The sequence below is a fragment of the Salvia miltiorrhiza genome, chromosome 3 (genome assembly GCF_028751815.1).
Source record: "Salvia miltiorrhiza cultivar Shanhuang (shh) chromosome 3, IMPLAD_Smil_shh, whole genome shotgun sequence".
In the NCBI taxonomy this organism is placed as follows: Eukaryota; Viridiplantae; Streptophyta; class Magnoliopsida; order Lamiales; family Lamiaceae; genus Salvia; species Salvia miltiorrhiza.
The window spans coordinates 50,303,766-50,317,781 of NC_080389.1; the positions used below are offsets into that span (position 1 = coordinate 50,303,766).

The 14,016-nt window shown below is 35.4% G+C and overlaps 3 protein-coding genes across 3 annotated transcripts; all 3 read right to left on the minus strand.

Annotated features, from left to right (window-relative positions):
* Window positions 1-1,535: 1,535 nt before the first annotated feature.
* LOC131016381 (uncharacterized) lies at window positions 1,536-2,277 on the minus strand. Its single transcript, XM_057945073.1, has 4 exons — window positions 2,165-2,277; window positions 1,899-2,087; window positions 1,750-1,817; window positions 1,536-1,672 (listed from the first exon to the last, which is right to left on the minus strand). Exons 1-4 carry the CDS (start codon window positions 2,249-2,251, stop codon window positions 1,588-1,590), a joined length of 429 nt encoding a protein of 142 aa, XP_057801056.1. The 5' UTR covers window positions 2,252-2,277; the 3' UTR covers window positions 1,536-1,587.
* Window positions 2,278-2,468: 191 nt separating this feature from the next.
* On the minus strand, window positions 2,469-8,537 carry LOC131018946 (uncharacterized). Its single transcript, XM_057947629.1, has 7 exons — window positions 8,455-8,537; window positions 3,719-3,768; window positions 3,463-3,636; window positions 3,069-3,200; window positions 2,862-3,001; window positions 2,693-2,782; window positions 2,469-2,612 (listed from the first exon to the last, which is right to left on the minus strand). The coding sequence occupies exons 1-7, from the start codon at window positions 8,535-8,537 to the stop codon at window positions 2,469-2,471; spliced, it is 813 nt and encodes a 270-aa protein (XP_057803612.1).
* LOC131016382 (uncharacterized) lies at window positions 8,406-13,642 on the minus strand. The gene is made up of 14 exons (XM_057945074.1): window positions 12,854-13,642; window positions 12,699-12,740; window positions 12,543-12,584; window positions 12,133-12,183; window positions 11,866-12,042; window positions 11,422-11,553; window positions 11,165-11,304; window positions 10,652-10,741; window positions 10,075-10,200; window positions 9,631-9,783; window positions 9,221-9,322; window positions 8,952-9,143; window positions 8,807-8,874; window positions 8,406-8,734 (listed from the first exon to the last, which is right to left on the minus strand). Exons 1-14 carry the CDS (start codon window positions 12,873-12,875, stop codon window positions 8,650-8,652), a joined length of 1,422 nt encoding a protein of 473 aa, XP_057801057.1. The 5' UTR covers window positions 12,876-13,642; the 3' UTR covers window positions 8,406-8,649.
* Window positions 13,643-14,016: the final 374 nt, after the last annotated feature.

Genomic DNA, 14,016 nt, shown 5'->3' on the forward strand with positions numbered 1-14,016 from the left:
CCCAGCTTAAATGTCTTGTTTCTTTTCGGCACGGAGATAAGAAATGTGTATAAAGTAGATAAAGTGGGTTGGTGGAAATTATTTAAATATTAAGTATAGAAGAGAGTGTATTGCCAAAAAGGAAACATGACATTTCAAGTGGGACAACCCAAAAAGGAAAACAGGACATTTCAGCTGGGACAGAGGGAGTATTAATTAGAAAAGTGGACTATCTTTTTGGGATATCTCAAAATGGAATAAGGGACTAAAATGGTGGGACGGAGTATAATTTAACCATTGTATTGTCCAATAAATGTATTATAAAAATACTAATTATTATTAAATATATGGATGACACGTGTCATCATCCTAAAATCCTCATGCATTGCATGTCATTCATGGTGGCCTCTATGCTTTTAAGTTTTAAGTCTAATTATTCCCAGTTTACAACAGTAAATCAAGCACTCATTCAAAGATTATCCAGTTCAAATCGGTGAAAATCATCTAAGATGAATAATCAAGCTTATATCTCATCCGTTCGATCAATAATTTTGTGGATCAATATACCAGGTTAAGATTTTTTAGTTGATTTAATGTGTTGAATGAGATTCGTGAATTCAAGGTTTAAAACTTAAATTCACGTACAATTAGAAATATTGTTAGTTGTGAATTCAAAGTTTAAAACTCAATTCACGATCAACATTATTTCTAGTTGTGAATTCAAACTTTAAAATTTGAATTAATAACCGACAATAGAGTTGGTTGTGAATTCGAGCTTTAAAATTTGAATTCACAACTAACACTAGCAATTTAGTTGTGAATTTATCAAATTAGTTGTGAATTCTAGTTTTAAAATTCGAATTCACAAACAAAACAACTAGTTGTGAATTCAAACTCTTAAACTTTAATTCACAACCAACACTAACATTCAGTTGTGTAGACACGATACGATGTTAAAAAAAATGAAAGCGAATTGAAGGAGAATGTGTAGATAAATTTGTGTAGAAATAATCTCCAAATATTGAAAGCAAATTATTAATCTGTGTAATAAATGGTTGAATTCAAACAATTCAACTCTAGAAAGAAACAGAGAGAGAGAGATGAAATGTGCTGCGAAGATAGTTGTAAATGATATGGCCAATTTTTTATTTTTTGTCTTAAGAATAATTTTGTACTTTTACATAAAAAGTAGCCAATTTTTAAAAAAATTATTAGATAGACTAATTTTTGAATTTACCATATAAAAGTGGTCAATTTCATATATTACCTCTAATAGATTATTCTTTAAAATTAAATCGAATTTCCATAGTTTGAATTTTCAGAACCAGAGGGTGCAAGTAAAATAAGAAATTAGTTCATTGTTTTCTTCAGACTAAATTATTGTATCAGATGTTCTCATGAAATAATATTATCAGTATGAAGGCAAATGTTATTTATCATGATTTCGCATATAAGATAATCCTGTAGTAGAAACTGGAAACATGCTGAAATCAATAATATCGAAGAGATTTGCTAATTATATCGAAGCAAGAAATAGAGATAAGGGAAACAATGAATATTTGCAATTGATATCATGGTCTAATGTATTTGTACAACATCATGATTCATCTACATAAAGTGCTGGAAAAACGTCATCAGCTCCGCTGGGCAGCTCGTCAGATACAGCCAAGAAAAGTATTCAAACAAAGCAACCCTGCCAACAAATTAAAACTATTCAAACAATTTTCCTATAATAAAAAAAAACATGACAAAAAATGTTATGTTAATTACCTAAATGCTTCTCTGTTTTCCTTTTCCTTGGGATCCAAGACGAAGGCAATGGATGCCAAGTGGTACCTCTTCAAAAACCACAAACAACACAAACATAAACACCTACACTTGGCATTATTTATTAGGTGATCAAATGCCATGATATATACCTTGAACAGTTGCCATGATATACCATGATCTCCGACAGAGTAGTGAGGTTTGGGGCAGGGGCACGATTGCGGTTTCAGTTTAATGGATTGCTCAGCATCGTGCAAAGCTAGCATGCCTTTACCCACACGCGCATAGCACATGCTTCGGAGTGATAGCCACTTTGGGTTGGTTGGATCGATATAAGTAGCCTACGCATGGCATCACACCAACATTGTTGCAAAACAATCTCAATTTGAAATAAAAGTGCAGCACAAATTAGTGTTACCTCACTGTACCAGTCGACTGCAGATTTGTAATCCTGAGTATCCAATGCAGTCTGGCCTAAATCGTTACTATCTTCAAGTAACGGCATTTGTCTGCCTCTCTCTGCAAGACATGTCATAGTGAGTGAGAGTCCAAATAAGTTAAAAGAGTAATTGGAAAAAGTGGTTTGAGACCTTTGCTTTGCCTGCTGCAGAACGAACGTGCTTCATTATGCCATCACAGTCCATTTTGAATAGCCTGGAACAGGTTTAGTGAGTGGAAGCAAAATCCGAACAGCTTCAACATTTTCAGCGATAGCAGCAATCTCAATTGCTGTAACCGCGACCATGAAAATTATCAGGCTTTGCTCCAGCATCAAGCAAACTCAGCAGATATCTTGTGTCGCGTTCTTTTGCTGCATGTGACAAAGGAGTTAACCCATATAAACACTTCTCTGGGTTAGCCTTAGCCTACAACCAAAAAGGAATACAGAATAAGTTATCATAAATGGGATGGATAATCACTTAAAGTATGTTTCAACCAAACATACCTTAAGTAGACACTTGACACATTCAAATGAGCGAGCCTTGATTGCGCTTATAAGAGGGGACCCCATAATTGATGAAGTATCTGAACTAGGCTGCAAAACAGAAAGCAGAGCACCATTCATAAGCTGCTAATCACAAAATTAGCACAACTAAATTTATGAGATTTCCAACCGTCGCCCCATTTCTCAGCAGCAACTTCACAGCCTTGAGATTTCCAAGAGATGCTGCAATTTGTAAAGGTGTTCCATCCACAGAATCTATCTCCGTAGGAGCACCGTTTGCCAGCAAGATCTCCATAAGCTGCTTGTTCCCTGAAACAAAACCCAATCATTTAGCATACAACAGACATCACAATCTTCTAAACAACAAGTCACGGACCTTTTAGAACTGCATAATGCAACGCTGTGAATCCCTTTTTATTCGGCACCTGATGTAGAGCATTATGGTTGATCAGATATTCCACAACTTTAACATGTTCCCCTTTGGCAGCTTCTAGCAGAGGAGTATCCCCTGAAGCAGTTTATAGTCTTAGTACACCAAGATTAACTGAGGGATGAATGAATAAGAAAAATTCAAGAATCATGTCAAATTAATAAAAGTATCAGAAGCACACAATCCCAAATTATTTCAAAATAACATAAGCAGGTTATAGCGTAAGTATATCAAGATTGACAATTAATTAAACCAAACCCCAGAAGGAAAAAATCAAGAATCATATCAAATCAAGATTATTTGAACAAAAAGAAGCAGGAGAGAGAGAGAGAGAGAGAACCGCTGTAAGACGGGATATCAACAAAGGCTCTGAACTTGTCAACCAAGATTTCGCAAATCACCAAATTTCCCATTTCAGCCGCGTAGTGCAAGGCTCTCCGGCCCGTAGCGAAGTCACTGTATACATCGCAGATTTGCTTTAAGTCTCTGACTGCCTCAAACTTCTTTCTGATCTCTGCGATCACACAACAAAAACGAACATCTTAGAATTAATTAGGCACATAAATCAGGAGAAAGGTCAAGAAAAAAGACTTCACCCCTGAGTTGTTTAGGGTCTCCCTCAGCTGCAGCCTTCGAATCAGAGCACCTGCCATTTTCATCAACTCAAAAATTACTTCTCAATAAACTCAAAACCTAGAAATCATCACACACACAACCATGCGCGAAGAAATCAAGCGTACAAAAAATCGACAATGAAAGTGAAAAAGGAAAAGGATTTTGAAATCAAAAACCCATACACAGATCACGCATGAACAGTTAATCCAGGAAGATATATTTGGAGAAAGTGAAAAACGTGAAGGATTTTCAAAACATACCAATGTCGGAGGGAGAAAGAGAATCCATGGCATTCAAGTCTTGAAAATGTGAGAGAGTAACCGCTCCAGCTAGTTTATATAGCGCCAAAAAAGAGCCGTAAGGAGTTGTTTGGAAAATATAATTTGGAGTAAACAAACAGAGCAAATTGAATAGTGAGTTTCTTTTTTCTTTTTTAATTAAATAAAGACTAAGGCGCGAAGAGGAAGGGCACGTGTCTTCTGTTATGAAGCAAACGGTCTTTTAACAAACTCCTGAGATTTTTTTACTTCTCCACCGGTTATGATGACGTGGCACTTATAGTTCAGAGATACTGAAATTAAACAAATCAAAGAGTGGTGTTCATAATTGCATGGTTCAAATTTAATGTCTAACTTATAGTAGGGCTCTTTTACCCCAATACAAATCAAATGAAACTTCAATGATATATTTAATTTGCTTGATTTTTCGATAATTGTATTTAGTGAAATTTAAAAGAGTTATTGATGCATTAACTTCGAACTAATTTTGGTTTTTAATACGATCTTTAAAAAATGTAAAAAAGTACATTAATTTATTGATTGTAATAATTTTAACATGAATTCGATTTTTACTCAGATTGAATTGATGTGGTATGTCGGAAGGTCGATTGTGGATAAATCGAACGTTTACAAAAAACAACATCGTGGACACATTATCTCAACATCATCGTTTCTTCAATAAATATATTTATCTGTTCAGTTAGATAGGTACCAGGAGATGTCGGCGTTGAGGTCAATTAATTTCATTTATTTTGATCGTACGTGATTGAATTGTGTGTGGGCTTAATATATAGGTGTACGTTGTGATGTTGCCATGCTTGGTATTTGTGATATATTACCACCGCAGGAAGGATGTTTATGATCTGCACCATGCTGTTCTTGGTAATTATATGTGTGTGTGTGAAATGGATCGAAGAAGAGAAGAGAATATGTTTAGCTAAGTAATTGTGATTTGTGATGGTGTTAGGACTTGCTTATTCTGTTCTGGTCACAGCAGTCATAACTGATTCAATAAAAGATGCTGTTGGACGACCCCGCCCAAACTTCTATTTCCGCTGCTTCCCCGATGACTGATGAGGAGTAAATCCTACATCAGCCTATCAAATCCCATCTTTCAAAATAAATATTTAAAGTTTAAAGTTAAAAAGAATTTTAGGATGTCAAAAAGGGAGTAAGAGAAGCTAAGAAGTATTCCTCTGCCACGATGGAAGGGTCAAGACCGGGTCACACAAACTTGCCACGGTGGAGCATGAGCTTCACAAAATGGGGTTTTCTCTCTCTGTCATAATGGAGCCTTCTTTGCCACGATTGGAGCTACATTATTAGACCCTACTTGGCACGGTGGAATGATAAAGAAGGTAATTCTCAATTAGGATCTTGGTCCTGGCAAGGTAGTTCTCTACTAGGATCTTGGTCCTGACCAAGATAGTTCTCAATCGGGATCTTGGTCCTGGTAAGGTAGTTCTCTACCAAGATCTTGGTCCTGGCCTAGGTAGTTCTCTACCAGGATCTTGGTTCTGGCAAGGTAGTTCTCTACCAGGATCTTAGCCCTGGCTGAGGTAGTTCTCAACCAGGATCTTGGTCCTGGCCATGAGTGAAGTCCCTCGCTATAATCTAGCCAGGAAGGAAAGGACTTTATCTTCTTGCCACAGTGGCACTTGAGTTCGAAAATTGAGAGGACCTACTCGGTCTCGGTCTCATAATGCTGCGGTCACATTCCAAATCTGATATATATTCTATTAGGATTTATACTGTTCTTCCACAGGATAAGAAGTCGTTGACTCGCTTCTCAGCCAAGACCATTAGAGGACCAGAGACAAGATTGATGCTATGCTTTAGGACTTGCAGAATCAGTTGGAAGAGGAATGTGAAGGCCGATTAGGGTGCGGAAGCCAGGAGTACATGCGGAGTGCGTGAAGATAGATTTTACTTTTATACCCTTCTTGTAATTTATCCTTATAAATAGAGGAACCATCGTCATTTGTAACACACTATCTCTATCTGAAAAATCAATACAAGTTAAATTCTGGCTTTTCTGCTTTGTGATACTCAGGTCTTAGCTCCATTCTTCTTCTTATTCATATTTTTTCCTTGATGTGTTGAGCGTTTACTCATCAGACGTTAGTGTTGTTGTTGTCCAATATGGATGGTATGAAATTTCATTGTATTTACTACTAAGGTCATTCCAAAGGTGAAAATTTTAGAATTGTGTTTGAATTAATTCATATCATTAATTTCGAAGTTAATTTTAAAATTAATTCATTCAAGTCAGCTATTAATATGACCAAAAATAAAATTTATGTTAAAATTACTTCAATCAATAAATTGGTGTATTTTTTAACACTTGAAAAAGTTAATATTGAAATCAGAATTAATCTAAAATTGATGTATTGCGGTGATTGAGTTATTGAAATCAGAATTAATCTAAAATTGATGTATTGCGGTGATAACTCAATCTAAAATCTTTAGCATCAAATTCACATTCAATCATGACAATTAAATGCAGTTCAGTATGTAAGACGATTTCCTTCAAACTATTAATTTCAGTATTCGAGTCACCACAAAAATGGGAACCATTATTAAATTTAACTTAAGATAGTCTATTTGTTATTTTAAGATAAAATATATTTAATTAAGGAGTAAAGGTTAAATATAATAATTATATTATATTATAAATAAAGATTGTTGTAATAGTTCATTGTAAACTGCTACGCGATTTCACGAAATTAATTAGACTGAAATTATTTAATATTGTTACAAACTTTTATAAATTTGAAATTACTAATAAAATCGTGTTCCATTTTAATTTGAACTGTTACACTATTTCACTGTTTCAACTTTCAAATTCCCTTCAAAATCAAAAATCATGTAATAGTTTCAAATTTCCTTCGAATTCGGATTGCCGCGAATTGTAATTGTATTTTTGAGAGGGGAGGACAAGGTTGATTGTTGAACTAAATAAAATCGATTTGGATCATCTTTCATGTTTCATTTCCTATTGTATTCATGCATAAACTAGTAGGTAATCTGTCAAAATTCGACCATATCTTTTAGCATAATAATTTTAAAGTTTTAATATAGTAAATAAATTTTTAAATAATACAATATTATAAAGTGATAATGTTAATAAATTTAATTAGAATAGGAATTATCATAAATGAAATTATTATTGAAAAATAAATTCACAGTATATTCACGTTTCATTTCCTATTGTATTCATGTATGAGTGTAGAATGTTATGTGTCAATTATATTATTTGCACTTAAATGAGTTAACTATTAGAATGCATTCTCTTCGATGGAAAAGAGTGTAATACAAATATTTTCTCACTTTTTTATTTTTTTCACACATTCTCTTAGTTGAAAAATTTCCCCGGGCAACCCCTTTTTTTATCTTTTTCAATCCAATTCATGATAATATTTTCTCATATTGTATATTTATATGGTCTTTCAATTTAACTCATCTCTCTACATTTCTCTTTCTTTCTCTCTTTTTCACTCTCTATTTTCTTTCTTTTCATAATATTTTTCTATATTTCTATCAGATTAATTTTTCCATCAAAGAGAACATGAGATAAAAGAGTGGGGACTGTGAAAATATGATAAAAAAAAATTCCTTCTTTTCGAATGACTAGCAGAAAGAACGTACGTTGTAGTGTAATTAATGTTATTTTATTTGATAATTTATTATTTTAAAAAATCTATTAATTCATTATTTTTATTAGATGATTTATTTAATGGATATATTTATTTATAAGTCTTATCAATAGCTATAGAAATATATCACATAGATTTAGTGTAATATCTAATGAATTAATATATTCTTATAAATATATAATATATAAAATAATTTTAAAATAAAATACTAATAGGGATAAAATAGACAATCCATAAATTATGCCTTAAGCTCTTTTCCTATTAATATAGATAAACTTACAATCAAAGAGAACACATTCTAAGGGGATTGTGTTGGCGCCCTACGTAAAATTTCCTGCTCCTATTCTGATTCGTCAATTATATTATATTTTATAAACAACGATAGACTAATAAGACAATGGTTTGAAAAGCAGAATTCGTCAAACAATCATTCAATTATAATGTTTATTTTCAAATACCATCGATTGCATATAATATACATGAAGAATATTACCTTGTAGGTAGGAAAGATAAAATAATAATATCTACAATTATTTAATATTATTATATAACTTAAAATATTGATCCATGTATCTGTCACTGAGCATTATGACGAAAACATTGAAAAATAGAACACCTACTAGTTAGATTTGGTATGTTCCTTGACCATGCACAGTTGCACACATACTAGTTAGATTTTTCAGGGCTTATTATGTATTTTAGTCTGTTTAGAGTAACAAATCAAAGATGAAATCAGGGGAGGAAATACTGCTGCACTTTGGTTTTGACATGTATGAAGTGAACCTGTCGACAAGACCAGAGAGATTTGTAGGAACCTTCACCTCTCGCTCATCATACAAGAAGCAGAAGGATATTGACAATGACATTCATCTATAGCTATAGAATAGAAAATCAAGCATGAATGTGCAATTCGAAATAAAAGTGTGCATATAGTAGTATCTGAGAATAAAAGTGCATGTGGTAGTAGGGTGTATTCCTCTACATAAAGTGCTGGAAAAAGATCATCATCTCCGCAGAGCAGCTCGACATATACAGCAACGAGAAGTATTCAAACAAAGCAACCCTGCCACCAAAAAACACAGCATACTTACAACTTCCCTATAATCAAAAAAATATGACAAAATTTGTTAATTACCTAAATGCATCCCTGTTTTTCTCTTCCCGGGGAGCCAAGATGAAGTGAATGGTTGCCAAGTGGTACCTCTTCAAAAACACAATTTTACATTTTCATTATTAGCTACATGTTTTGAGTTTTGTATTATGGTGATCATATTTCATACCTTGAATAGTTGCCATACATCAGCCCCATCATTTTTTACTTTATAGTGAGGTCTGGGGCAGGGGCATACGTGTGGATTCAGTTTCATGGCTTCCCTAGCATCGCGTAGAGCTTGCACACCATTCCCCGTACGCGAATAACACATGCTCCGGATCGATAGCCATTTCGGGTTGCTTGGATCCATAAAGGTAGCCTACGCATCACACCACCAACAATCTCAGTAACTTACTACAGATTAACAATATGCGAGTAGGGAAAAATAGGAGTTACCTCGCTATACCATTCCGCTGCAGCCACGTAATCATCCTTGCTCATTGCAGTCTCGCCTAAATTTTCTAGTATCTCCACGTAACGGATCCTATGCTCCTCCCTCTGTAAGGTATGAGAGAGAGAGAGAGAACAGTCCACAAAAGTAAGCAAAGTAGCACATTATCTAAACTTGTCACCATAAGCAAAGACCTTAATAATTATTGATTCAATTTCCTCCACGATGCAACTCTTCATTCTCACTCTCAACTACATCAATGTGTCTGGATTTTCACGATTAGTTAAGGATATTCTGCCCAACTCAATCTCACAAATTTCGATGGAAGTTGATAGTGTTGCTTAACAGACAAAAAGATCATTGTATGAAAATGTGTACCATCAAAACTTAATGACAGAAAGAAGTGGCTTGAGACCTTTTTCTTAGATATTGCAGAACGATTGTACTTCATTATGCCATCGACAGTCCATTTCTTATACTCATCAATTGGTTTAGTCACTGGAAACAGAATTTCAACAGCTTCAAGATTATCTGCCAAAGCTGCATCCTCAATAGGTTTATTGTTACCCTGAAAGTCATCATCACCAATACAATCAGTGTTTGGTGAGAGCTAGAGAAAGTAAAATCGCATAATTAGAGAGCAATATATTTTAATAAAAATTTGCACCAAATTTGCATTCTTCATGATTCAACCAAAAAGAGAACAGTTAAAAAAGCTAGCTAATCATAGGATGTCTGCAACAAGATTTGGTTCAGTTTAGATAATAAACGACAATGAAGATAAACTCCGGGGTAGTAGATAGAATAAGGTTTGTTTCCAACAAATAGCAGTAAAGAAAAGAGAAACATAGAAACTAACTGTGCTACGTATATCAGCACTTGCTCCAGCATCAAGCAAACACTTGAGAAATTTTGTGTCGGCTTCTTTTGCTGCATATGCCAAAGGAGTTAACCCATATGTAAACCTTTCTGGGTCAGCCTTAGCCTAAAAAGAAAAGGGTGGATATTGTTGAGAAGCAATGCAAAATATCCCAATACAGAATAAGATATCAGAGATATAGTTACAGATGCTAATAATATGAAAAAGCAGGGACGAATCTGATTACACTACTACAGATATAGAGATGAAATAGTACTTCTTCCAGTGAAAAGTTTATTAAACAAAGCACAAGCATGAGCATACCACTAGGTGTTCTTCCACCGCATGCATTTTAGGAAACCATGTAATACGAAATTGGAAACAATTTATCGAACATAATGTGCATGTAGTCATAATCTAACATGCATAAATGGGATGGTAGGATTATCACTAGAGTTCCAACCAAGTAGTAACAAAGTTGTACATAATGGGGGCATTCACACAATCTCAAAATTCGCATGCATTAAGCTCCAATAGTAAATAAGACGAGAAATGATCCTCCGTTTCACCAGCATACCTCAAGCAGGCACTCCATGCATTCAAGCGAGCGTGACTTGATTGCGCCTATAAGAGGGGAGCTAGCAACTACTGAAGTTATTGAATTTGGCTGCACAACAGAAAGCACCATAAGAAACCTAAGTTTTTCATAAGCTTTCCAAGCTGCTGCATCAAAATCATTCACATACTATACCAGTGGCAAATAGTTGCATTAGTTAGTCTATTAATCTTACAAGATCATGTCAATATGATTGGCTTCATTTACCGAATTTGACATGCTAAACTTATGAAACTCTTTTCCACATTCCAAACTTTTAATGATTTAAGATACCACTGATTCACAGAGAATTATATTTCTCCAAAGCCCAACTGGAATCAGTTCAACCTAGGACAAGAAACAGCAACTGAAATGCTAATATGACAAGTGACACCATGGCAAAATGAACAATGATCTAGACAAGAAACTTTTATCAGCAAAGAATTCAAATTATGCAATGATCTAGACAAGAAACTCAAGGTTGTGCTTGCCAACCTCTGCGCCATGTTCCAACAGCAACTTCACAGCCTCAACATTTCCACGAGATGCAGCAATTTGTAAAGGTGTTCCATCCACAGAATCTATCTCCAGAGGAGCATCATTTTTCAGCAACAGTTCCATAAGCGCCATGTTATCTGAAATGAAACCAATCATTTAGCATACAACATAATAAGGATCCTGGCAAAGTGTTCCGCAACATTACAATCTTCTAAATAAAAGTAGGCTTAAAGTAACCTACAGAAACCACTGACCTCCTAGAGCTGCATAATGCAATGCAGTGAATCCTTTATGATCCGACACCTGAATTAGAGCAGTTTTGCGGATGAGATACTCCACAACTTGGACATGTTGCCCTTTCGCAGCTAGTATCATAGGAGTCTCCCCTGAAGCAAGTTATAATGTTAGTATACCAAGATTAATTAATGGATGAATGATGAAACTTGAAAAAACATACATTAATCGAAAAAATTGTATACATAAGAAAACAATTCCAATTAGAAGTATCGAAGGCATACAATTCCACAAATCTACTTTAACGAAACTTGGAGTCACAATTCCAAACAACGTACAAACATACTTAAATGAAATTTGGAGTCACAAAGAAACTTAAAACCCACCACAAAAAATTCAAGAATCATCTCGAATTTAAGAGAAGTATCGCAAAAAGAAGCAGGAGAGAGAGAGAGAGAGAGAACCGCTGAAACTCGGGACATCAACAAAGGTTCCGATGTGCTCAACCAAGAATTCGCAAACCTCCAAATTTCCCATTGAAGCCGCGAGATGCAAGACTCTCCATCCCGTAGAGACGTCACTGTATATATCACAGATAAGCTTGAAGGTTTTGAGATTACCTCCAAAACTCTGTTTGATCTCTGCAATCACACAACAAAAATGAAGATCTCAGAATTAGATACCCAATAAACAAGAAATAGGTCGAGAAATAACAAGACAAAATAGTTCACCCTTAAGTTTTTCAAGGTCTCCATTAGCCCCAGCCTTCAAAATCTGAGCGCCTGCCAATTTTACCAACTGAAAAATGAGTTATCGAAGCCCCACGCATAAACTCAAAAGGTACTTAAGTTGCGCAGCAGGAACTAGAAATCATCAGAAACCCCCCACACACATCCATGCGTGAAGAATTAATAAAGCGCATACGAAAAATCGAGTAGATATGCTTCGATAAAGTGAAAAACGAAAAGAATTTTCCGATCAGCATAGCAATTTCAGAAGGAGAATCCATTGCATTCAAGTTTAGATTAACTGAGAAACACAACCATGCGTGAAGAAATCAAGCGTACAACAAGTCGAAGGATACACATAGAGATATGCTTCGATGAAATGAAAAACGAAAAGGCTTTTGCGATCAACATACCAATTTCAGTAAGAGAATCCTTGTCATTCAAGCTTAGATTAGCTGAAAAACACAACCATGCATTAATAAATCAAGCGTGCAACAAATGGAAGGATATAGACATAGAGATATGCTCGGATAAAGTGATAAACGAAAAGGCTTTTGCGATCAACATACCAATTTCAGGAGGAGAATCCTCGTCATTCAAGCTTGGATTAGCTGAAAAACACAACCATGCATGAATAAATCAAGCGTGCAATAATCAAAGGATATACACATAGAGATATGCTTGGATAAAGAGATAAACGAAAAGGAATTTCCGATCAACATACCAAATTCAGAAGGAGATGCCATGGTATTCAAGCTTTGATTATAGTTGAAAATGTGAAGAGAGTAACCGCTCCAGCTTATTTATATAGCGCCAGAAAATAGCCGTGAGGGGTTGTTTGGAAACCCAGAAAAGGGTGAAAATTTAATTCAAGGAAAAGAAAATTTGTTTTAACTAAAGGCGCCAAGGGAAAGGGGCGGGATGGAAAGTCGAGACACGTGTCTTTCCGTTATGACGCAAACGGCAAACTCCCATTTCTTGATTTTTCACTTCTCCACCGGTTATGATGACGTGACCAAAAAGCTTCACTCTTTTTTCTCTTTGAGAAACAAATTTTACTCAATTTCAACAATATTTATTAGCATAAAAAAGCATTATATACAGTGACGTAACCAGGATTTTGTTTCGAGGGACCCATCCACCCGTGGAGCTCCGCCTCATTCTCCGGTCATCGTCGCTTCGTTCGGAAACCACCGCGAACCGCCGCTACCCCCTTCATTTGTACAAGGCCACGTCGCCTTTAAGGGAGTACCGCCGGTCCCGAACGCAAAGTGGCAGGAACTCCCGCGAGCAATCCCATCGCCTTTCCGCGATCATGATCGCCGGAGCAACAGCAGCCGCCCCTCAGGGATGCCCCACCTCAATTTTTTGGCAAGAGCGGCGGAGCTAAACATCCGGCGAAAGAGGGGAAATTGTGGGCTGAGAAGTATACCAACTAAAATTTGGGTCACCAATGCCACTAATTGATTACTAGCCCACGAAATGGGTTAAATTTTTTGTAAGTTTGAGCCAAGTTAATTAGGCTATGGGCCATTAAATCGTGAAGCTCAAATTAATGGGTGATTGTATTCATAGCCCCTTTTTACTTTTCGGCTTTCCCAATTTTAAAATATTAATAATAAATTAATTAAAATTTTATTATTTTACCCTATGTTATATAGCCCTCAAATTATATTAAATTTTAAATTAATTCATCATTTTAATTTCTTTTTACTAATATCGTGTATTAATTCGTAGTCCCCATTTGCCCCAATCCCTAAGCCCCTCCGCCGCCAGTAATGGCGCCGCCGATCAACGAAGGTATCGCGAACCTCTGCATGCAAAAACACCAAATTGTTTTTTATAAAAAAACATTATATACACCACCTTAATTTTAGATTCTATATG

Bases quoted from the DNA above. Each gene is read 5' to 3' on its own strand.
- LOC131018946 (XM_057947629.1), bottom strand. From the start codon at position 8,537: ATGTCATTGTCAATATCCTTCTGCTTCTTGTATGATGAGCGAGAGGTG. The intron at 3,201-3,462 runs GTTCTCTCTCTC...AAACTGCTTCAG, and splicing joins TGATATCCCGTCTTACAGCG to GGGATACTCCTCTGCTAGAA. The intron at 3,002-3,068 runs GTCCGTGACTTG...GTTTTGTTTCAG, and splicing joins GCATTATGCAGTTCTAAAAG to GGAACAAGCAGCTTATGGAG.
- LOC131016381 (XM_057945073.1), bottom strand. From the start codon at position 2,251: ATGCCGTTACTTGAAGATAGTAACGATTTAGGCCAGACTGCATTGGAT. The intron at 2,088-2,164 runs GTAACACTAATT...TGCCATGCGTAG, and splicing joins CAGTCGACTGGTACAGTGAG to GCTACTTATATCGATCCAAC. The intron at 1,818-1,898 runs GTATATATCATG...TGGTTTTTGAAG, and splicing joins TATCATGGCAACTGTTCAAG to AGGTACCACTTGGCATCCAT.
- LOC131016382 (XM_057945074.1), bottom strand. From the start codon at position 12,875: ATGGCATCTCCTTCTGAATTTG. The intron at 12,741-12,853 runs GTATGTTGATCG...TGTGTTTTTCAG, and splicing joins GGCATCTCCTTCTGAATTTG to CTAATCCAAGCTTGAATGAC. The intron at 9,323-9,630 runs GTCTCAAGCCAC...CATACCTTACAG, and splicing joins CTGCAATATCTAAGAAAAAG to AGGGAGGAGCATAGGATCCG.